Below are 23,033 nucleotides of genomic sequence, written 5' to 3' on the forward strand. Positions count from 1 at the left end.
CCTGTGTCAGAGAGAAAGAGAGAGTAGACACTCTCCTGTGTCAGAGAGACACAGAGTAGACACTCTCCTGTGTCAGAGAGACACAGAGTAGATACTCTCCTGTGTCAGAGAGACAGAGTAGATACTCTCCTGTGTCAGAGAAACAGAGTAGATACTCTCCTGTGTCAGAGAGACAGAGTAGACACTCTCCTGTGTCAGAGAGACAGAGTAGACACTCTCCTGTGTCTGAGGATACTCTCCTATGTCAGAGAGACAGAGTAGATACTCCCCTGTGTCAGAGAGAGACAGTAGATACTCTCCTGTGTCAGAGGATACTCTCCTGTGTCAGAGAGACAGAGTAGACACTCTACGTGCGTCAGAGAGAGACAGAGTAGACACTCTACGTGCGTCAGAGAGAGACAGAGTAGACACTCTACCTGTGTCAGAGAGAGAGTAGACACTCTACCTGTGTCAGGGAGAGAAAGAGTAGACACTCTCCTGTGTCAGAGAGAGACAGTAGATACTCTCCTGTGTCAGAGAGACACAGAGCTGGGGGCCTGGCACCGCCTGCAGCGTGCTCACTGCACTTGGTGTGGCGGGGCTGCCTGGCCTGGCGCCCTACGGCGGGGCCCACCTCTGCCGTCTCCCCTCAGGTTTGAGCTGATGCGCATGTGCTGGCAGTACAACCCCAAGATGCGGCCTTCGTTCCTGGAGATCATCAGCAGCGTCAAGGACGAGATGGAGGCGGGCTTCCGGGAGGTCTCCTTCTACTACAGCGAGGAGAACAAGCCGCCGGAGCCGGAGGAGCTGGACCTGGAGCCCGAGAACATGGAGAGCGTGCCGCTGGACCCCTCGGCCTCCTCGGCCTCCCTGCCGCTGCCCGACAGACACTCAGGACACAAGGCCGAGAACGGCCCGGGCCCGGGCGTGCTGGTCCTGCGGGCCAGCTTCGACGAGAGGCAGCCCTACGCGCACATGAACGGGGGCCGCAAGAACGAGCGCGCCCTGCCGCTGCCCCAGTCCTCCACCTGCTGATCCCGGAGCCCGGCCGTGCACACAGTAACGCGCGCGCGCGCGGCGGCGGGGGTGGGGAGAGAGAGTTCACAATCTATTCACAGCTTCCTGTACCTCAGTGGATCTTCAGAACTGCCATGGCTGCCCACAGGAGACGGCTTCTCTGCAGTAAACACATTTGGGATGTTCCTTTTCTCAATATGCAAGCCGCTTTTTATTTCCCTACCCAAACCCTTAACTGACACGGGCCTTTAAGAACCTTAATGACAACACTTAATAGCAACACTTGAGAATCAAGTCTCCTCTCTCTCCCTGTCTCTCTTTCACTCTCTTCACACCTTTCTCTTTCTTTCTGCTTCATGATGGAAACACATTTGCCGCAAGCCCAGGCGGGACGCCCTCTGCATCGGATTGAAGCGAGGGCTGCCCATCTGTGGCCCCACATTGCCCTGAACATACCTGCCGGTCACCATAGGTCTTGATAAGAAAACAAACACGTTGAGATGGGATTTTTTTTACTGTGTCTTTAACATTTTTAGGGACATATGAAATTTACAAAGGGCCATCGTCCACCCAAGGTTGTAACCATTGTTAACGCTGCCAAATTCTGCCAAAACCCCCACTTTTCCCCCTCAGCGCCCCCCACCGTTCTCTCCTTTCCGGAGGCCTGGGCGAGACTGGAGCTAGTCACTCGTTAAGGGCCGCGCTGCTGACGCCCTGCACCCGGTCGTCCCTGGTGTTCCGAGTCTTGCCTTCGCACAGGCCCGATGGCTTCTGACGAGGTTATCTGGGGGCACTGGACAGAATGAGACTCGCTCTCAGTGAGGATGGGGAGAAGCTCAGCCTGGCTTCCCCACCCCCACTTTCTGCACCACCCCCCCCCCCCCCGCCCCCCGTTCTAGCCCCCCGCAGGAATTCTGGAGGAAACAGGCCCTGTCGGGAGTCTGGAAGACAGCTTTGAGTAAAGGTCGTCCACATGCCAGTCTCCTGCCCCCGCCCAGCCCCCAAGGACACAGACGGGAAGGGGTTGCCAGGGACTCAGCCCAACTGTTCATGCAGGTTTGCAAGGAAAGCGATTCCAACACCACCACAACAGTGCGAAGAAAAGCAGTAAATGAATTCAAGCATTCTAAGCTTTGTTGACATTTTCTCTGTTACTAGGACTTCTTCGTGGGTCTTACAGTTCTATGTTAGACCATGAAACATTTGCATACACATTGTCTTTAATGTCACTTTTATAACTTTTTTACGGTTCAGATATTCATCTATACGTCTGTACAGAAAAAAAAAAAAAAAAAGCTGCTATTTTTTTTGTTCTTTATCTTTGTGGATTTAATCTATGAAAACCTTCAGGTCTCCCCTCTTCCTCTCTGCTCACTCCAAGAAACTTCTTATGCTTTGTACTAGAGTGCGTGACTTTCTTCCTCTCTTCCCAGTAATTGATACTTATATAACATAATTTGCCATGAACTGTTTGATGCCTTTTTATAAATACATAGCCCTCCCTGCTCCCCCTGCCCGGTTAGTTCTGTTCTACCCGTATGCTCTGTGGGCACGAGGCTGGTGAGGGGGGCGCGGAGGGATGGCCGGTGCCTGCCCCGACCCTCCCTCCCCAGCCTGCCCTCACACCACGTCTGAGTCTGTTACAGTGCAAGACATGATACAAACTCAGGTCAGAAAAAAAGGAAATGTATCGCACACCCGTGTTCAGTGTTGATACTCACCGTTGTTGACAAATCTCAGCTTCTCCTTCCCTGCCTTTGTTTCAGTTGTCACACACATATATCTGTTTTTTTAATTCTTGGGTACAACAGCAGTTTTAACTGCAGACACTAGGCATTTGGATTACTATTTTTTTTAATGGCTATTTAATCCTTCCATCCCATGGAAAACAGCTGCTGAGTCCAGGGGTGCAGCGGCGCGCGCTCCAGCGGGCCCGTCTACGGCGTCCCGCTGCCACCCCGGCCCCCAACCGGACCTACCTGTCTTTAGAACCGGAAACGCCCCAGGGCAGGCCAGCCCCCAACCCCGCGCCGGTGCAGTGTGGGCCGCGCACGGAGCCCCTCGCCAGGTCGGGACAGCAGGGGCCGCAGGGCGAGGCCCGTGCCCCTGCCGGGGGGACCCGGGACCTGGCCCAGGGGAGTCGTTCCCCGGCCAGCAAGCCGAGTGCTCAGAGCCCGGGGTCCCGTTTTGTTTAGTTTTTAGCACTTCTCACCAGAGTGATGACAGCACAAGAGTTGCTTCTGGGATGGAAATGTTTAAATTATGAGTAAGAACAAAGCTATACAGTATGGTGATTGCTAGTTGCGACTGGAGATTAAACACAAAAAAGAAGGCTGGTAGTTGCTTTTTTGCTTATCAGTAGTTTCAGTCCCACTATTTCCTCTAGTCTCTGTCCCACAGTTTTTCCCTTAAAAAAATGAGAAAAAAAAATTAAGGTATTATATGTAGGAGTTTTAATTTATTTTGTGATACCAGTTTCAATCACTGTAGAGAAGCCCCCTTATGAATTTAAATACTGAGAAAAGGCTTTGTGTGTGTGTGCGCGCGCGCGCGTGTGTGTAAGACAGGACAGTTTAGGCGTTTTTGTTTTGTTTCTTTCCCCAAGCATTTATCTACCTCACTCTTATTTTTTATATGTGTATATATAAAAGGAGTACATCTCACATTTCTCAGCACCTGACAATATGCCGTTGATACTGGTAACCTCATGCACACCACAGGCCGTACACAGCAGGTGACGCAGGGCGAGGCCAGCCTGTGTCCCGGGGTCACAGCAGCGCGAGCTCACCTCCCCACTCACCTTTCTCTGCGACGGCTCATTTGGCGTCGCTCCTGTTCTCCTCCTGACTCAGTTTCCCCAGAGGCGGGGCGGGGCCCAGCAGGTTGTCTTGGAAACCAGCTACTCGGTGCAGACTTGGGAGAGGGGAGGTGGTTTCCATTCTGGGGACCAGGCCGAGCCAGGGGCCCCACCGCCCCTGTGGCTGCGGGGTGGCCGCTGGGCCCTCAGCGGGGTCAACTCAGCAGCCCCTGCGGCCACGTGGGCTCCGAGAGCCCGGCGAGCGCCTCCTCCTGCGGGTTCTCAACATGGTGGTGGCCAGCCCCAGGTAGGATGCAGGAAGAGTCTCCGCCTCCCTATCCAGGCTGTTCTCTCCACCTCGCCCTCACCTCCTTCCCAGGGGCAAAGACGTACCAAACCTTTGGGCTGGAAGGGGCTGTGCCTCCTCCCCCGCTGCCGCTGCTCACAGGCGGACGGCGCCCCCTCCAGCAGCTGCTCTCACAGGCACTGGCGTTTCATCTGGGAAATGCAGAGGAGGGGATCTCCCCAAGTGTGGCGGCTCCTTTCTGCTCCCAGGACTGCAGTTGTGCTCAGGAGCTCCTCTCTCCTGCTGGAACACCCCTCTCCTTCCCCGAGTCCCCTGGCATCTTAAGGTCACTGAGAAGTAGTCTCTGATCAGGGTTTCCCACTTCCCCACTGTAGGTGACCCCGTGGAATAGTGGCCTCTCCTCCGTTTTGCACATACCTACCAGTTTCCACAACTGGATTTCTACAGATCATTCAGCTGGTTATAAGGGTTTTGTTTAAACTGTCCGAGTTGTTGGTGTCACTTTTTGTTTTATGTAGGTGGCTTTCCTTTAAGTAGAGAGAAAACACTAACAGTATATGCCCATCATAACAAATGCTTCAGAAACACTTAAATCAAAGAGAATTTTTTGCTTGTGTGATGGTGCAGTCATTTTCCTGGACCAAACCACCCACCTTGACTATACCAAGGCATCATCTGTCCACAGTTCTAGCCTAATTTTACGCTCATTTCCCCACTTCTTCTTAGTTTCCTCCTCTGTATGCTCCAAATAACTTAAGCTGAGTTGTGGCATTCTCCATGCAGCCTCCTTCTGACAGCAGCTTGCACTGCTTGACGTGACGTGAACCACTGAGGCACATCATTGAACTGATGTGAGCATTAAAACCTGATCACACACAGCCCTTCCCTGAGGCAGCAGGAGCTGGTGTATTCTGGAGACGTTGTTGAACTGCAGCTGGGTGAGACCCAGACCACCCCAGGGCTCCCTTAGAGGATGTCCTGACATTTGACACAGTTGGAATGAGCTTCCTCCTTGGAAGAGAGAAGACCGTGTTCATGGCCCACACTGGCCTTTCCTTCCAGCCTGTTTCTTATGACTTGGAACACTTCAATAATAGAGAAAAAAAAAAGTTATTGTGGAACTACTCAATGGAAAAATGCTTGGCATGAAGTGGTGTGTTTTCAGTTGGGTAACAGATGTCAGAGCCAAGTATGATGCCAAATTCTAGGCCAGTTTGTTCCACTGAAGCCTCTTTCTCAGCAGCCCACCTCTGCTGGCAGGTGGCTGTATGGGATACAGGCCGCTGTTATGACAAGGCCACACGTAGCTCAGAGCAGTGAGAAGGCTAGGATACTTGGTCCAAGGTCCTCAGCTGTCACTGTTGGGTCCTCTGGCCAGACAGTGTCAAAGGCAACTCTTTCCAGAACACAGGTACCCTCCAGGTGACAGTGAAGCTCCATGGTATGCCTTGGCCCATTCCAGCAGTCCTAGTAATGCATTTAAGGTTTGGGGTTTGTTCTTTTGTTAATATTATTTTTGTGTTTGTTGGCTGTCTTTCCATTTCCTGGGCTAAGCAGCATTGGGAGACATGGCCCAGAGATCCACTCTTTAAGAACCAGTAATGAAAATCAAACTCTTAACTCCACTCTGACGTAGTGGGTGGTACAGATGAGAACGTCAAGAGAGGATGTTGCTTATATTGAACCTCTGTTGCCAGAGATGCTGAAGATACAGACCTTGGACAGGCCAGAGGGTTTCATTTTTGGCCTCCAGCTTAGATGACTAGTTGGTCATTTAGAGAAAAAGCAGATGAACACTCCTTGATGGTGGAATGAGGAAGTGGCAGGAAACCATTGTAACAGGGATCGTGAATGACATGGAGAGAGGAAAGCATGAGCAGAAGGTACAGGGCTTGGAAGAAGTGTGGGCTGTGCTTGGAACTTGATGGTTTCTGAAGGTATCAGACCACATCAAGGCTCAACAGTCATCCATGGGCATTTGGTGTCAACAGATAAACCTAACATCCTACTTTGGAAACTGTTACTGCGGAGTTCAGTCAAATTGTTCAAGAACACGAACTGCATCGCACCCGTCAGTTGTCAGTTCTGGGGCATGACTTTAGGGTTTTGTTTTATTTTGTTTATGCAAGAACATAACGATCGCTCATCTGTATGTCCACGTTTGTGTGTGTCCACATCTTTCTGGTAAACATCATTGTAATTAGTCACTCATTAGCGTTTTCAATAGGGCTCTTAAGTCCAGTAGATTACGGGTAGTCAGTTGACGAAGATCTGGTTTACAAGAACTAATTAAATGTTTCATTGCATTTTTGTAAGAACATAGAATAATTTTATAAAATGTTTGTAGTTTATAATTGCTGAGAATAATTTAAAGACACTTTTTTTCTCTGTGTGTGCAAATGTGTATTTGTGATCCATTTTTTTTAGGACACCTGTTTACTAGCTAGCTTTACAAGATGCCAAAAAAAGGATTTTTCCCTGACCCAAGCCGCGGCTCACCCTCTTTCCCCCCATGCTTTGTGCCCTAGTTTATAACAAAGGAACGATTTAAGAAGTAGTTCTGTATCTTCAGTATCTTGGTCTTCCAGAACCCCCTGGTTGGGTAGGGGATCATCTTTTACTGCTCATTTCCCTTTGGAGTGTAGCTACTTTAACAGACTGAAAGAACCTCATTGGCCAAGCAAATCGCAGAGGTGTTGTAGCCCAGCGGCGCCGTGGCACCATCCACATCTGGTGGGGTTGGTTGGTACCGTTAGGCGGTGCCTCAAGATGGAAGGACTCTATCGCACGGCTCACGGTTTTCACGATGAGCGCGGCACACAGACCGCCACAGAAAGACGGTAATTCTGGCGCACGCAGGCCATTTGCTTCCATGCCTCATATCATGGTTAATGCTTTGTTATGACAAGGAAGAGACCCTGTTTTTATTTGAGGCAGAACACCGAACATAGATGTTTTTCAATAGAAAACAAACTTTTTAATAAAAACTACACACATTCAAGATCTTTTTTAAGTTTGACTCCCTTGCTTCCTGCTCTCAGTGGGTTATTGGCCATATCAACACAGCTCCACAAAATCCCCATCACTGGAAACACCTGGGTGTTTTGTGCTACATGGGAGAAAGGCCCAGAAACAATTTGGGTTTTGTTTGCAACTTTTCCTTTGGATGTTTGGTGTTGCACAGACACAACCACAGGTGATGGATGCTTGGCAAAGACACCTGTCTGCTTTCTAAGCCAGTGAGGTTGAGATTGGGGTTTGCCAGAGTTTGTCTACCTCTGGGACAAAAAAAAAAAAAAAATCGAACCAGAAGGCACGATGGAATGGATGCATCACAAATAATGCATTTTCTGAGTTTTCTTGTTTAAAAAAAAGTTTTTAAAAAAAAAAGTTAAAAAATTAAAAAAAGGTAACAACATGGCCAATTTGTTACATAAAATGACTTTCTGTGTATAAATTATTCCTAAAAAATTCCTCTGTTTATATGAAAAAATCAGTAGATGAAAAAAATTTCAAAATGTTTTTTTGTATATTCTGTTGTAAGAATTTATTCCTGTTATTGCAATATACTCTGGATTCTTTACATTACCGAAAACAAAGAAACTTTGTCTATTTTGAATGGCTGAAGCTAAGGCAACTTTAGTTTCTCTTACTCTGCTTTTTTCTAGTAGTTAAAGTACTACATGGTTTAAGTTAAATAAAAGAATTCTGTATGCACTTTGGTCTCTGATTTTGCCCCTCCCCGTGCTTCTGAGCAGGGAAGCTGAGCTGCGGGTGGCGTGTGTGTTCACACACGTCGCTGGGAGGCGTTCTGCGTGAAGGCTTCACCCTGTTTCTGACAGCTGAACCTTCTTGGCATGTACATTGCGGGTGAACAGGAAAGCTATTCTCCATTACATCAGCCAGAAGAAAATTTGAATTTCTATAAAATATAGATATCTGTACTTGATTTTTGCTGTGTAGGCTTTTCCAGGCGGGCAGGTTTCGTCTGGGCGATTCTGGGGCAAAGGACTCTCTTCACACTTTCACATCCTGGTTGGTCCCTCATGGTCCGCACACCACCTCAGAGGGCACAGGCGGCCTCGGACACACACAGGCTGAGGCTCACTGGCATTGCACAGACACGTTAGTTACTTTTCAGCCGACGATCTTGGCCTACCCAAGGATGCTGTGCCAAGTCGCTTGAGTCCTGTCTGACTCTGTGCAACCCTAGGGACTGTAGCCACCAGGCTCCTCTGTCCATGGGATTCCCCAGGCAAGAATCCTGGAGTGGGTTGTCCTGCCCACCTCCAGGGGATCTTCCCGACCCAAGGATTAAGCCCACATCTCTTCCGTCTCCAGCACTGGCAGGTGGGTTCTTTACCATTAGCGCCACCTGGGAAGCCCTGGCCCAGAGACTCTACAAATCCCGGGATCATTATCTTTGCCAGAGGAAATGTCATGGTAGGAAGTGTGAAGACATGTTCTACGGAAACGAGCTGTACATGTTCTAGAATCAAACCTTACACATCAGGAAGACACGCTGATCATTTATTAAACTTTGATCATGGGATTTTATACATGAGTAATAAAATCAGGCTACTGGACAAAGGGGGTTAACTAGCCAGGTGTAGGAGGTAGAAATAAATGAAAGGCTGTGATTGCTTACGACCTGGTGAGTGTCAAGGACTTGGACCTAAAAATGAAAAACAGGGTACTCTCAACTCTCAGTGTTGCCCTGGAGTTTTGCTTCCCATTGTCACGGAGAGCCTGGTACCCAGGAGACCTTCACTAAGGACCCGTGACTCACAGCAGGCTCACATGAGGCTCGGGTGGGCATCTCACCTCTGGAAAGAGCCCAGCCAGCAAGATTCCCACCACCCCGGGTGGGTGGCACTGTGCCTCCAGGCTGCAGAGGCTCAGTCTGCACCTGTCCTCAGCCAGGGGAGCAGCAGGGTCTTCTGAGGATGAAGGTGCTGGGGTTGAGACCTGCAATACCCTTTCCCCACCACGCCCCTGCCCAAGCCCGCAATCCAGCAGAACTACTTCCGTATCCACCCTCCGGTCTAGCTACGAGCCCACATGTAGCGCTCTGTCATCACTGACGGACGTTCACATCCACTCTCTCACCAGGTCTTCACAGTAACTCTGCAAAGGAAGGATTTCTATTCCTCTGTTTTATAGATGAGCAAACAGGCAGACATGTCCAAGATCCCCCAGCTGTTAAATGACCGACCCAGGGCTGAGCATTTTGAAGCTGTGTCAACTTTCAAACCGTCTCAGAACCGCCTGCACCTCAGCCGTAACTAAAGAGACTCCAGTGTGTATCGGGGTGATGGCAGGCCACTTAAGACCAGGTGAATGGGTCTCTGGCTGCTCCCGAAAGAACCCTGGAGGCACAGTGGGTGGGAGATGATGGGTGTTCATCAAGAGCTCTGGGCCTCTGTGACATCTAAACGTCTGCTTGGCGCCAAGCCACACACATTTTACAATCTGAAATAACACTGGAGCTGGGTCCAAGAGGAGGCCTGCTTGCCACCGTCCTGAGACGAGCTAAAATAAGGCGGGGTTGGGGGGAGAGGCCCAGGGCTCTGGGTAGCAGGTGTTTGCCTACAATTGCAGAAGGCTCTCCTCATTAATAGCCGTGCAACCAGACCTGTGCTTGGTGTCCAGACCACCCCGCCCCTCTTGCTGCCTTTGGTCTGCTGCAGTAGGACTTTGATCTGTTCTATGTCAAGTGAGCCAGTTCCATTCGCAAAGGGGTCCTGTAAAATCTATCACAAACACACAAGTGTGCTGGAGGGCTAATGGTAAAGTGCGTTCCTTTGCCCAGTTCCTTTGTTATTAAGGTACAGCTGCTTTTTCTTACACTGAAAAAATCTGGGCATTAAGTAAATGATTTTTCTTTAAATGAAATTAAGTAGAAAATTACAGTGTGAGCACACCAACATAACAAGAAATTTCCTAGAGCTTAGCTCTTCCTCCAAAAAATAATTTTGCTAAAGGGGTTTCCAATGGAAATGTGCCCCTAGAAAACACTGGGACAGTGAGACCTTGCTGTGAGCAGCTTGGCACAGTGCCACAAAGGCAAAATGAACGATGTAAAGGGCAGGTTCTGTTGCTTAAAAGGCAGAAAAATACTGTCCATGGTAGAAGAGCTAAACCCAGCTATTAACCTTTGCTTTGGGGCCAGACACTATGGGGGAATGTGACCTGGGAGGGCTACCATGAAAAGCAGTACAGCAGCGCCTCCAAAAAAATAAACTCAGAATCACCATATGATCCAGCAATGCCACTAGGTACAGTCACACACACACACACACACACCCCCTAAAACAGGATTCTAAGAGAGATTTGCACACCAGTGTTCATAGCAGTAGTATTTTCACAACAGCCAAAAGGTGGAAGCAACCCAGTGTCCATCAAAAAATGAATGGATAAACAAATTGTATTCTATATATACAATGCGGGTATTACTCGGCCTTAAAGGAAGGAAATTCTGACACATGCCACATGGATCAATCTTGAAAATATTTTGCTGAGTGAAATGAGCCAGTCACAAACGGACAAAAGTTCCATTAATATGAGGTCTCCAGATTCAGAGAGGGAGGGTAGAAAAGTGGATGCCCAGGGCCAGAGGGAGAAGGGAGAAGATAATGAGTGTGGAGTTTCAGTTTGGGATGATGGTGGTGGCAAGGGTTGCCCGAGTCAATGTACATATTGCCACTGAGCACTAAAAAATGGTTAAAATGATAACTTTCATCTTATGTGTATTTTATGACAATTTTTTTTAATGAAGTTAAAAAAGAAAAAGCCTGAACACTAGAGACTCGCTGGCTCAGAGGGCTCTTGCAGCGCCTGGATGCACAGGCTCAGAGGACCAGCGTGGGGCACCCGCAGTGGTGGCTGCGCCCGAGTTTTCCCAGGTCAGCCAGTCACAGGTCATCCCACGACATGGGGCCCTGGGGAACGAAGCAGAGGTCCCAGCGATTGGACAGAATCACAGAGGCCCGACACATAGACTTTAAGAGGGAAAAAAGACATTACTAGCATTTCATTTTGGAGAAGGCAATGGCAACCCACTCCAGTACTCTTGCCCAGCAAATCCCATGGACAGAGGAGCCTGGTAGGCTGCAGTCCATGGGGTCGCTAGGAGTCAGACACGACTGAGTAACTTCACTTTCACTTTTCACTTTCATGCATTGGAGGAAATGGCAACCCACTCCAGTGTTCTTGCCTGGAGAATCCCAGGGACGGGGGAGCCTGGTGGGCTGCCGTCTCTGGGGTTGCACAGAGTTGGACACAACTGAAGCGACTTAGCAGCAGCAGCAGCAGCATTTCATTTTATTGTCAGGAAAACCATAACTGAAGCTAGTTAATCCCGTATGAAATGTCTGCCTTTCAGAGTGTTCTTCTTTCTTCTGACAATAAAATAACCCTTTGTGATTTCGTTGAGCGAATTCAGAACATTTTTCCTCTGTGTAAACTGTTTTATAAGCAATTTTTTTAAAAGCCCCTCAAAGCACAGTTTAACTCCACACACAGGAGTGAAACATTTAATTTTCTCTAAAGGAGCAGTCTCCCAGTTGATTCTCCCTGGCTGGAACTGCAAACGCTGAGCTTCTGGTTTTGAGCCCGGGCTTTCTCAATCTCCTCCAGCATTTCCTGGATGAGGACTTGCAGGGCTTTCCCCAGCAGGCTGGCGGGCAGCCAAGGAGATAATGGAGGGACGTGGATGAGGGCCGCGCACCCATTTCCATGATGCAAAGACAGGTAGTAGGCGTAATCGCAGACATACCTATAACCACACAAAATGCCAGGTTACTCCTTGGACCAGCCTCAAACCTCAACTAAACGCAAGCAGAAGCGGCAGGGCCGCAGCTCCGAAGCACAAGGGGCCCGCCACCCAGGAGACCCAGCTTTTGTTCTTCTGTTTCAGAAAGAACCTGCTGCTGGGAAAAAGCCATGGAGAGGCTGGCTCCAGGCCTCGTGTCCAGCAAGTGGCTGATCTCTGGGAGGCACCAGATTTCCAACCAAGGAATCCAAAAGGCTCTCTCTCCAGCCTGTGAATCCTCCTCATTCTTGTCTGCCTTGACTCATTTTACTGTCAGAGTAGCTTCAGGTCTTTGCTCACGACCCTCCAACCCCCACCTTTAGCAGGAGTTAACATAAATTCTTATGTTAAAAGATCCAGAAATACACACAGAAAATACAAAACAAAACAAAACAGACAACTAGATGGAACCAGCTAAGACCAAGAGGGCCACAAACTTGATCACCAACAGACCCTGGGGCTCATTATATGTTGATTTTTCTAAATTAGCATATTAAATGACACTGTAGCTAAATGACCAGTCTTTAAGGAACAAAAATGATTAAAAGGGGGGTGGCACTCCACTCCCTGGAAAAAACCCTGACCCTTCCCAGGTAGTCCAAAGCATATGCCTCCCCATCACCAGTCTCACTCCTCCTGCCTTTGTCTTTATTTTTAAAATTAAATCCCTCTCACCAGGTGGGTGATTTGGTCTGTGAACTTAGATCCCACTTCTCTATACTTTTACTGTTGAACAAAGCTTGAACCCAAGTGGGAAAAAGAAACCTCTCCAACCCAGGCAGAGAGGGTCCAAGCAAGGTCCATACAACTTAATTCTGTAACAAATTTTGGAGTTCATCTTGGGGCACACTCTGTCCATTAATTCAGGGTTACTCACTGACCCAGGGCCAACAAAGCCAGCTAAGTAACTGAACCATGTGCGCCAATTCTTGACCTCTGGGCCAGTGAGGGATACTGGAGATAGAAATTAAGCTGGAGACGGAAAAGCAGCCAAAGATCAGGTGGAGCACACCCCCCCTCCCCCGCCCCCAGCATATCTACAGCAATGATGCTTGCAGCAATTTGGGGAAGCTGGGCCGACCTCAGATATGCAGATGACACCACCCTCAAGGGAGAAACCAAAGAGGAACTAAACAGCCTCTTGATGAAGGTAAAGGAGGAGAGTGAAAAAGCTGGCTTAAAACTCAACATTCAGAAAATGAAGATCATGGCATCCAGTCGCATCACTTCATGGCAAATAGATGGGGAAACAATGGAAACAGTGACAGACTTTATTTTGTGGGGTTCCAAAACCACTGCAGATGGTGACTGTAGCTACGAAGTTAAAAGACACTTGCTCCTTGGAAGAAAAGCTATGACAAACCTAGATAGCACATTAAAAAGCAGAGATGTTACTTTGCCGACAAAGGTCCATCTAGTCAAAGCTATGGTTTTTCCACTAGTCATGTATGGATGTGAGAGTTGGACTATAAAGAAAGCTGAGCACCAAAGAATTGATGCTTTTGAACTGTGGTGCTGGAGAAGACTCTTGAGAGTCCCTTGGATAGCAAGGAGATCCAACCAGTCCATCCTAAAGGAAATTAATCCTGAATATTCATTGGAAGGACTGATGCTGAAGCTGAAGCTCCAATACTTTGGCTACCTGCTGCGAAGAACTGACTCATTGGAAAAGACCCTGATGCTGGAAAAGATTGAAGGCAGGAGGAGAAGGGGATGACAGAGGATGAGATGGTTGGATGGCATCACCGACTCAATGGACATGAGTTTGAGTGAGCTCTGGGAGTTAGTGATAGGGAAGCCTGGCGTGCTGCAGTCCACGGGGTTGCAAAGACTTGGACACTCTGAGCGACTGAATGGACTGACTGACCCAACTTCCCAGTGCTGACCCATCTTCAGCCAGTAAAGCCGGGGTTGGTTGTAGAGCCATCTGGTTGAAGCCAGACCTCTTTCTAGTCCAGTCCTGGGTTATCTAAATTGAGCTAATCCTCTGGTAAGGAGAGAGGGTGATGAGATAGTTGGTTACCTGGTTGGACTAGATCCTGGCAAGAAGATCAAACTGGACGGGATCTTTATCTGAGCAATTTATATGATTTAGAGCAGAGGCCCCAACGTCTGGGATCTAATGCCTGAAGATCTGAGGTGGAGCTGATATAGTACTAATATAAAGTACACAATAAATGTGCTTGAATCATTCTGCAATGATTCCCCCTATCCCAGTCAGTGAAAAAATTGCCTTCCACGGAACTGGTCCCTGGTGCCCAAAAGGTTGGGGACCGCTGACTTAGAGAACTGTTTTCCCACTCCCACTTCACTCTGTCTCTGGGAACTGCTTGCTGAAAGCAGTCACCTACATCAGGTATTTCCTACAGCTCACAGTGGGTCTGGCAACACTGAGTCACTGACTTCAGACGGTCTAAGACCCTCTTGGACAGTGTCTCCCCTTCTAGCCCCTGCAAAGACTGGTTCAGGTTGCAGTTAGAGCTCCCAAACCACTTGGGGTGGGCCAATCCAGTGGGATCTGCATGGTCACCAACCCTAGGAAGAGGCCACTGGGAAGCTGAAGAGAGACTAGAAGTAAGGACTCCTCGATATGGGGAACCCAGCCTCCATCCCAGTGAACACTGCTCAGGTACATTCTCCGTAACTGTAAACTCTTTGAGTAGCACCCACTAACAGGGAGACAGCTTATTTTCTTTGTTAACACTGCATAGCTCCAATGTAAACTGGTGGATGGAGAAAGCTGGCCAACTAACGACTCTCTAATTCATTTTTCAATTGGATCGTTATTGCTAGTGTTTAAAAAGAAAATGGGATGAGATCCCCTATGTTGGATTTTTCATGGCTCTTAGCCAACAAAAGGGACTGTGGAAAAAATGTGAAGCCAGTTTAAATCTCTATTTCCTGGGAAAGACTGAGGGCAGGAGGAGAAGAGGGCAGCAGAGGATGAAATGGTTAGACAGTATCGCTGACTCAATGGACATGAAAGTGAAAAGTGTTAGTCGCTCAGTCATGTCCGACTCTTTGCAACCCATGGACTGCAGTCTGCCAAGCTCCTCTGTTCATGAAATTCTCCAGGCAAGAATACTGGAGTGGGTAGCCATGCCCTTCTCCAGGGCATCTGCCCAATCCAGGGATCAAATCTGGGTCTCCCGCATTGCAGGCAGATTCTTTACTGTCTGAGCCACAAGGGCAGATCCTTTAAAGGAGGAAATGGCAACCCATTGCAGTATTCCTGCCTGGAGAATTCCAAAGGAGACTGGTAGGCTACAGTCCATGGGGCTGCAGAGTCAGACGTGACTGAAGCGACTTAGTACATCTCAATGGACATGAGTTTGAGCAAACTCAGGGAGAGAGTGAAGTACAGGGAAGCCTGGTGTGCTGCAGTCCATGGGGTCTCAAAGAGTCAGACAGGACTCAGCAACTGAACAACAACAAGCTTCGACAAAAACCAAATAAAAAGAATACTCATGAAGCAAAGAAGCCCTAGCATGTATGAAGCCTATAATAGAAAGTCTATTCAAACAAGGGCTTCTTAGATCCTGCCAGTGCTCTTGCAACAGTCCTATTCTGCCAGTAAAAAACTCAAGAGATGACAGCTGGTTCATGACCTCTAAGCTATAAATACAGACAGGAAAGAAATTCACCCGTTGAGGCCAGATCCTCAAACCATACACTCTACCCCATACCCCAAGAGTATTTGGTATTCCAGGTGGTGTGAGTGGTAAAGAATCTGCCTCCAATGCAGGAGATGTTAAGAGAAGTGGGTTCGATCCCTGGGTCAGGAAGATCCCCTCAGGAAGATCCCCTGAAGAAGGGGATGGCAACCCACTCCAGTATTCTTGCCCGGAGAATCCCTTGAAGGGGGGAACCTGGCGGGCTACAGTCCATAGGATCCCCAAGAGTCTGGCACAATTAAAGCGACTTACCATGCACTTGAATGAAAGTGAAGTCGCTCAATTGTGTCCGCCTGTTTGTGACCCCCATGGACTGTAGCCTTCCAGGGTCCTCTGTCCATGGGATTTTGCCATTTCCTTCTCCAAGAGATCTTTCCAACCCAGGGATCGAACCCGGGTCTCCCGCATTGTAGACAGAGCTTTACTGTCTGAGCCACCAGGGAAGTCCATGCACTTAGCTAGGTTTAAAAGACACCTTCCTTTGTGTGCCCTTAGCCAGGTAAACTCAGTACATTTTTGCATTTGAATGGCAGGATCTAAACTACAGGAGAAAACACCACTTGTGCTGGGTGGTTCTGCCACAGGGATTTTAAAACTCCCTCACCCTTTTAAGAAAGGTTTTAGCTGAGGATCTCTGTGACTCTGAATTAGAACAGGGGACTATCCTTCAATATGTGGATGAAATTCTAATCGCCAGCCCCATCAAAGAGCTTTCTGACCATAACAAAGTTACTGCCTTAAATCATCTGGCAGAGAGAGGATATAAAGTTTCAAAGGAAAAAAGCCCAAATCTCCCTCCAGCGGGTAGAATGCTTAGGATTTAATAACAGAAAAGGGGCACAGGGCACTATCTAAGAAGAGGAAAGAATGGATTTGCCAGATGGCACCCCTAATACGAGAGAACAGCTCCAGGGTTTCCTGGGGGTGCCTGGCTCTGCCATGTGTGGATCCCCAATGCTGGCTTAATTGCTAAGCCCTCATATGAACAATTAAAAGGGAAGGACCTTGACTCTTCTGAGCAGACCCTCAACTGTGACTGAGCATTCCTGGAACTGAAAAAACATCTCGGGAGAGCCCCCAGGTTAGCTTTACCCAACCTGAGCCCCTCCTTCCATCCGTATGTACCTGAAGGAAGAGACACTTCCCTGGGGGTGCCTACACAAAAACCCGGACCTCTGACTCTGGTTGAGGCCTATTTTTCTAAACAACTGGACCAAAGTGAAACAGGAGGGAAGGGGGCAGGGCACAAACTTTAAAAGAATGGCACAGCCTGAGGACACAACATAAACTGATCTCAGGGAATAAACAGATTAAAAGAGGGGGGTGGGCTGGGGATTAGGAGGCTGCTGGAGGCTGCTGAAGGCTATACTTCTGCCAAAGAGCATATAGCCTGTATTCACTGGAGAGGCCATCAAAGGGAGAAGCAGAAATAACAAGAGGAAATCGCACAGCATATATGGCAGCTAAACAAGCTGTAGAGGGTGCGGACAGACTTCAAACGCCCCTGCTATCGCTGCCCCCAGATCCTAGCTCTTACCCCCGAGAAGAAAGAGAAGGCTTTGTGATGGGCCTGTTTTAAAAGCCCAGAATACCTGGAAAGGATGGTTAACAATCATGGGCAGCTGCTCTTCAAGCTACTGCACTTCAAGCCATTCTGAACGGGCACTTCAGGCCATAAGCAGGAGACCCTGTATCAATGGCTTATCACATCCATCACTACTCCCAATTTCTGAAGTCTCCTTAAACAGATAAGGTTGAACCGAGCCCTATCTGTCTCCAGAATAACCTCAACACTCACCCCTCCAAAGTCAAGGGAGGGACCCCCACCTCGTACAGAGGCACATATCCAGGTCAAAGCTTGCAAATGGATTTCACAGTAATGCCCTGGGTACAAGGAAATTTTCAGATATTTGCTGGTTTTGACTGACACCTTTGGCTAGATTCCTGCCCCAAACCAAGACTACTTCAGAAATTTCTAAGGCCCTGCTCAAGGAAATAATCCCTTAGTTTGGGCTCCCTAAATCCATTCAATGTGACAGTGGTCCCACCTTTGTTTCTCAAATTACTAAGGAAATCTCTAGAGCACTGGGAATTAAATGGAGGTTGCACCCTTCCATTTAATGAAGAATCCATCTGCCAGTATAGGAGACAGCAGAGGCGCAGGTTCGATCCCTGGGTCGGGAAGTCTCGTGCAGAAGGAAATGGCAACCCACTCCAGTATCCTTGCTTGGAAAATCCCATGGACAGAGGAGCCTGAAGGGCTACAATCCATGGGGTGGCAAAGAGTCAGGCACAAGACCACAATCCTCAGGAAAAGTAAAAAGAATAAATCAAATTCTCAAAAGAAATTAAGCCAAACTATGTCAAGAGATTTATCAAACTTGGATCTCTCTTCTCCCCACAGCACTTCTCAGAATGCAATTAGCCCCTAAAGGAAAGCTCGGGTTAAGTCTGTATGAGATCAGGTACAGGAGGCCCATTCTTGAAGGACCTGCCTACAAAGCCAACCTTAGGGACATGGATGACTGAAATATGCCTTACAGACGGGAAAAAAAAATCAAAGCTTTACAAGCCTTCCCCTTCTGACATGGTTTTACATCCTTTGTTCCCTGGAACTGGGTTTATTTGAACACCTGGAAGGCTGGAAATCCACAAGACCAGTTAGCCCCCAAGTGGGCAGGACCTTATCTTGTAATCTTGACCAATGCAGTGCCTGACAATTGCAGAGCATAACTCTGTGGGCCACCATACCAGAGTAAAGACAACACCTATGCCTCTGGAAGTTACTGAGCCACTTGCTCAATTACAGCTGTGTGAACCTGTCACTGAGCTTATATTACTTTTTAAAGGGACTAACCCTACTAATAAGTAAGTAAGGTGATGGACAGGCTTAGCAGTTGGCCTTGTCATTGCTACTGTATTACTTAGCTTCCACTGTTCTGCCAAACCTCCTCCTACTGGTAAACATTTCCTCTGTCCATGCTGGATATAGGGAACATTAACATTGGAGGCAGGATGAGTGGCCATTATTGTCTATTCCTTCTTATCTTCTCTGCGCTATCTCTTACAACCATGCATGAAGAATGGGGATTCAATAGTGAATTTGTTGAGAATTATAGCCTGCTGACAAAAGCTATCCCAGTGCTGAATCTGTCACCTCCACTTTCCAAGTGACACCTATAGGTTAGCTGAACACAACTCAGTGAGGGACAGCATAGAAAACCTATTCCTCCCGAAGTTTATATCCCATCCCTAAAGCAGCTTCCCAGCTTGGATTCCCTCTATCAAACACAAAGCACGCACTCCACAGGACCACCACTATGATCAGGCTGCTGCCACCGCCCCTATTAAACACCCCTATAAAAAGGAGGGACTTACAGTAACACCCTAGGGTTACTCGACTCTGGCCACGACTTCTTCCATTACCCCACAATTTAAGTGCCTTGGGTTGACTCCTATGGAAATCTCACCCACTGCGCCCCCTGCACCGACCTGATGAACACCCACACGGACCAGATGGGAGATGCACTTACTGCAGATGGAAAATGCCAGTTGTCTGACAGTTAGTATATGGCCCTCCTAAGGCCTGGGGAAAAGCCACTGGTCAAGAATCCCTCAGTGACCCCCACTAGGCAGGTGGGCCTCTCTCCTCACTCTGCAAGGGCACCCTCTGGGCTAGCCACTTTCGAATGTGATTCAACTCCCCAGAACATATGCTCCCTATGGGTACCCGTTCCTTTGTGGCCTGAGAATAAACCAAGTGCCCCATCAGAACAACTCTGACTCCTCCTTCCCTTCTCTGGGGTGGGCTCTAGTCCATCCTTGTTTAGATAAGCCCCATCTTGGGGACATTGCATGCTACGGCAGCTAAGTTCTCAGAACCTAGGTATAACCGTTTATAAGATCACCCAGCCCTGAGATAAAAGGACTCATTCTGGCAGCAGTAAGGACTTCTCTCAGACTAGTGGCCCCCTGGGGAAGGTTTGCACAGCATGAAATCTCTCTACAAAATCTCACCCAGGCCTTTAAAGACTTGCCTAAAAACACAGGGTATGCTTGACAAGAACTCCATACTTCTCTGGACTCTCTAACAAATGTTGTTCTGAACAACAGACTAGCCCTTGACGTCTCCTTGCTGAGCAAGGGGAAGCCTGCACAGTTACTAATAAAACCTGCTATACATATGTCAATAACTAGGTTGGTTGAGATAAACCTAAAAAAGATATGAGTAAGCTCAATGGTTATACAGATAGAACACACAAGGTCTAGATCCAAGCTCCATCTGGAACATAGTCAAGCAGGGTCTTCCCAGGCTAACTTGCCTTTTTTCCATTTCTTGGCTCCACTAATTGCCATTATCTTCCTGCTTATCTCTGGGCCTTGTCTTCTCAACTTCCTTAGTAAATGTGACTTTGATGACTTTGAAGTCATCAAGCTTCAGATGATACTAATACAAGCGTACAAACAATTCTGACTGCAGCTTGCTGATAATTAGACTTAATTTAGGCTAGTCAGGAACAGTTCTGCTCCCCTAATCCAAGGAAAAACGGCACTCATGATCAGCAGGAAGCAGCTTCAGAAGTCAGACCTTCACCCTTCAGTGGCCCTCAAGAATGAGAAGCAGTAAGGAGGAAGAGGTGGGGGTGATGTTATTGCCAGAAGTGCCAGATTTTTGCTCAAAACCTGCCAGGCCCCACCTTTAGCAGGAATTAACATAAATATTTAAGTTAAAGGATCCAAGGATAAGAAAGAAAGCCACAAACAAAAAAGATGGTACCAGTTGGGACCAAGATGGCCAGGAACCTGACCTCCAACAAACCCTGAGTCTCATTATACATTAATTTTACTAAATTAGCCTACTATTCGTAACATGACACACCTACTGGTGGCCAGGACCAGCCATTAAGGACCATAAAAAGGATAAAAGCAGAGTGGCATCCTACTCCCTGGAAAAAGTCTTCCTAGGTAGACTAATGCATATGCCTCTCCATCATTAGCCTCACTCCTCCTCCCTTTGTCTTATCTTTAATATTAAATCCCTTTCATCAGGTGGGCAAGAAGTTGGTCTATGAACTTAGCTCTTGCTTCTCAATTTGTCGGCCACTGAATAAAGCAAGAACCTTCCAAGGCTATGCTAGGGCCTGAATAAGGCTCATATGACTTAATTCAGTAACGATTTCTTCATTCATTCTTTTGAAGGAGAATTAACTACCTCCTAGGGGGTCAGAATCTGGAGAAACAAAGGAAAATTAATCTTCATCTGAGGCTAAACTAGAATGGTTAATTCACAACTTTGCAGCAATAAATAACTCAGCAGTCCCACTACTGGGTATATACCCTGCAGTTCAGTTCAGTTCAGTCGCTCAGTCATGTCCGACTCTTTGCGACCCCATGAATCACAGCATGCCAGGCCTCCCTGTCCATCACCAGCTCCCGGAGTTCACTCAGACTCATGTCCATCGGGTCAGTGATGCCATCCAGCCATCTCATCCTCTGTCGTCCCCTTCTCCTCCTGCCCCCAATCCCCCTCAGCATCAGAGTCTTTTCCAATGAGTCGACTCATCGCATGAGGTGGCCAAAGTACCGGAGTTTCAGCTTTAGCATCATTCCTTCCAAAGAAATCCCAGGGCTGATCTCCTTCAGAATGGACTGGTTAGATCTCCTTGCAGTCCAAGGGACTCTCAAGAGTCTTCTCCAACACCACAGTTCAAAAGCATCAATTCTTCGGTGCTCAGCCTTCTTCACAGTCCAACTCTCACATCCATACATGACCACAGGAAAAACCATAGCCTTGACTAGATGGACCTTTGTTGGCAAAGTAATGTCTCTGCTTTTGAATATGCTATCTAGGTTGGACATAACTTTCCTTCCAAGGAGTAAGCATCTTTTAATTTCATGGCTGCAGTCACCATCTGCATGGATTTTGGAGCCCAGAAAAATAAAGTCTGACACTGTTTCCACTGTTTCCCCATCTATTTCCCATGAAGTAATGGGACCAGATGCCATGATCTTCATTTTCTGAATGTTGAGCTTTAAGCCAACTTTTTCACTCTCCACTTTCACTTTCATCAAGAGGCTTTTTTAGTTCCTCTTCACTTTCTGCCATAAGAGTGGTATCATCTGCATATCTGAGGTTATTGATATTTCTCCTGGCAATCTTGATTCCAGCTTGTGTTTCTTCCAGCCCAGCGTTTCTCATGATGTACTCTGCATATAAGTTAAATAAGCAGGGTGACAATATACAGCCTTGACGTACTCCTTTTCTTATTTGGAACCAGTCTGTTGTTCCATGTCCAGTTCTAACTGTTGCTTCCTGACCTGCATACAGATTTCTCAAGAGGCAGGTCAGGTGGTCTGGGATTCCCATCTCTTTCAGAATTTTCCACAGTTTATTGTGATCCACAGAGTCAAAGGCTTTGGCATAGTCAATAAAGCAGAAATAGATGTTTTTCTGGAACTCTCTTGCTTTTTCCATGATCCAGCGGATGTTGGCAATTTGATCTCTGGTTCCTCTGCCTTTTCTAAAACCAGCTTGAACATCAGGAAGTTCACGGTTCATGTATTGCTGAAGCCTGGCTTAGAGAATTTTGAGCATTACTTTACTAGCATGTGAGATAAGTGCAATTGTGTGGTAGTTTGAGCATTCTTTGGCACTGCCTTTCTTTGGGATTGGAATGAAAACTGACAGTCCTGTGGCCATTGCTGAGTTTTCCAAATTTGCTGGCATATTGAGTGCAGCACTTTCACAGCATCATCTTTCAGGATTTGAAAGAGCTCAACTGGAATTCCATCATCTCCACTAGCTTTGTTTGTAGTGATGCTTTCTAAGGCCCACTTGACTTCACATTCCAGGATGTCTGGCTCTAGGTCAGTTATCACACCATCGTGATTGTCTGGGTTGTGAAGATCTTTTTTGTGCAGTTCTTCTGTGTATTCTTGCCACCTCTTCTTAATATCTTCTGCTTCTGTTAGGTCCATACCATTTCTGTCCTTTATCGAGCCCATCTTTGCATGAAATGTTCCCTTGGTATCTCTGATTTTCTTGAAGAGATCTCTAGTCTTTCCCATTCTGTTGTTTTCTTCTACTTCTTTGCATTGATCACTGAGGAAGGCTTTCTTATCTCTTCTTGCTATTCTTTGGAACTCTGCATTCAGATGCTTAGAAAACCACAATTCAAAAAGACACATGAACCCCAATGTTCACTGTGGCCTATACACCACAGCTAGGACACGGGAGCAATCTAGATGTCCACTAACAGATGAATAGATAAAGAAGTTGTGGTACGCATATACAGTGGAATATTACTCAGCCATAAAAAGGAATAGACTTGAGTCAGTTGTATTAAAGTGGATGAACCTCGAGCCTGTCACACAGAATGAAGTGGGAAAGAGAAAAACAAAGATACTATATTAAAGCATATGTAAGAATCTAGAAAAACCATGCTG

General features: G+C 47.5%; 2 protein-coding genes across 8 annotated transcripts in view; one reads left to right on the plus strand and one right to left on the minus strand.

The window, feature by feature from the left end:
- IGF1R (insulin like growth factor 1 receptor) overlaps nucleotides 1–7,817 on the plus strand; it is a 306,876-nt gene extending 299,059 nt beyond the window's left edge. For 3 of the 4 annotated variants that reach the window (XM_024981603.2, XM_059878944.1, XM_024981605.2), the window contains one exon: nucleotides 633–7,817. In XM_024981603.2, coding sequence (XP_024837371.1) covers nucleotides 633–1,014 — 382 coding nt within the window. In that variant the 3' untranslated portion in view covers nucleotides 1,015–7,817. 4 annotated transcript variants of the gene reach the window in all.
- The window catches only part of PGPEP1L (pyroglutamyl-peptidase I like), an 80,720-nt gene continuing 59,956 nt past the window's right edge, over nucleotides 2,270–23,033 (minus strand). For all 4 annotated transcript variants that reach the window (XM_015459156.3, XM_015459158.3, XM_059879250.1 and 1 more), the window contains one exon: nucleotides 2,270–11,877. In XM_015459156.3, the coding sequence (XP_015314642.1) occupies nucleotides 11,646–11,877 (232 nt within the window). In that variant the 3' untranslated portion in view covers nucleotides 2,270–11,645. The remainder of the gene's footprint in view (nucleotides 11,878–23,033) is intronic.

This window comes from Bos taurus, chromosome 21 (assembly GCF_002263795.3).
Source record: "Bos taurus isolate L1 Dominette 01449 registration number 42190680 breed Hereford chromosome 21, ARS-UCD2.0, whole genome shotgun sequence".
NCBI lineage: Eukaryota > Metazoa > Chordata > Mammalia > Artiodactyla > Bovidae > Bos > Bos taurus.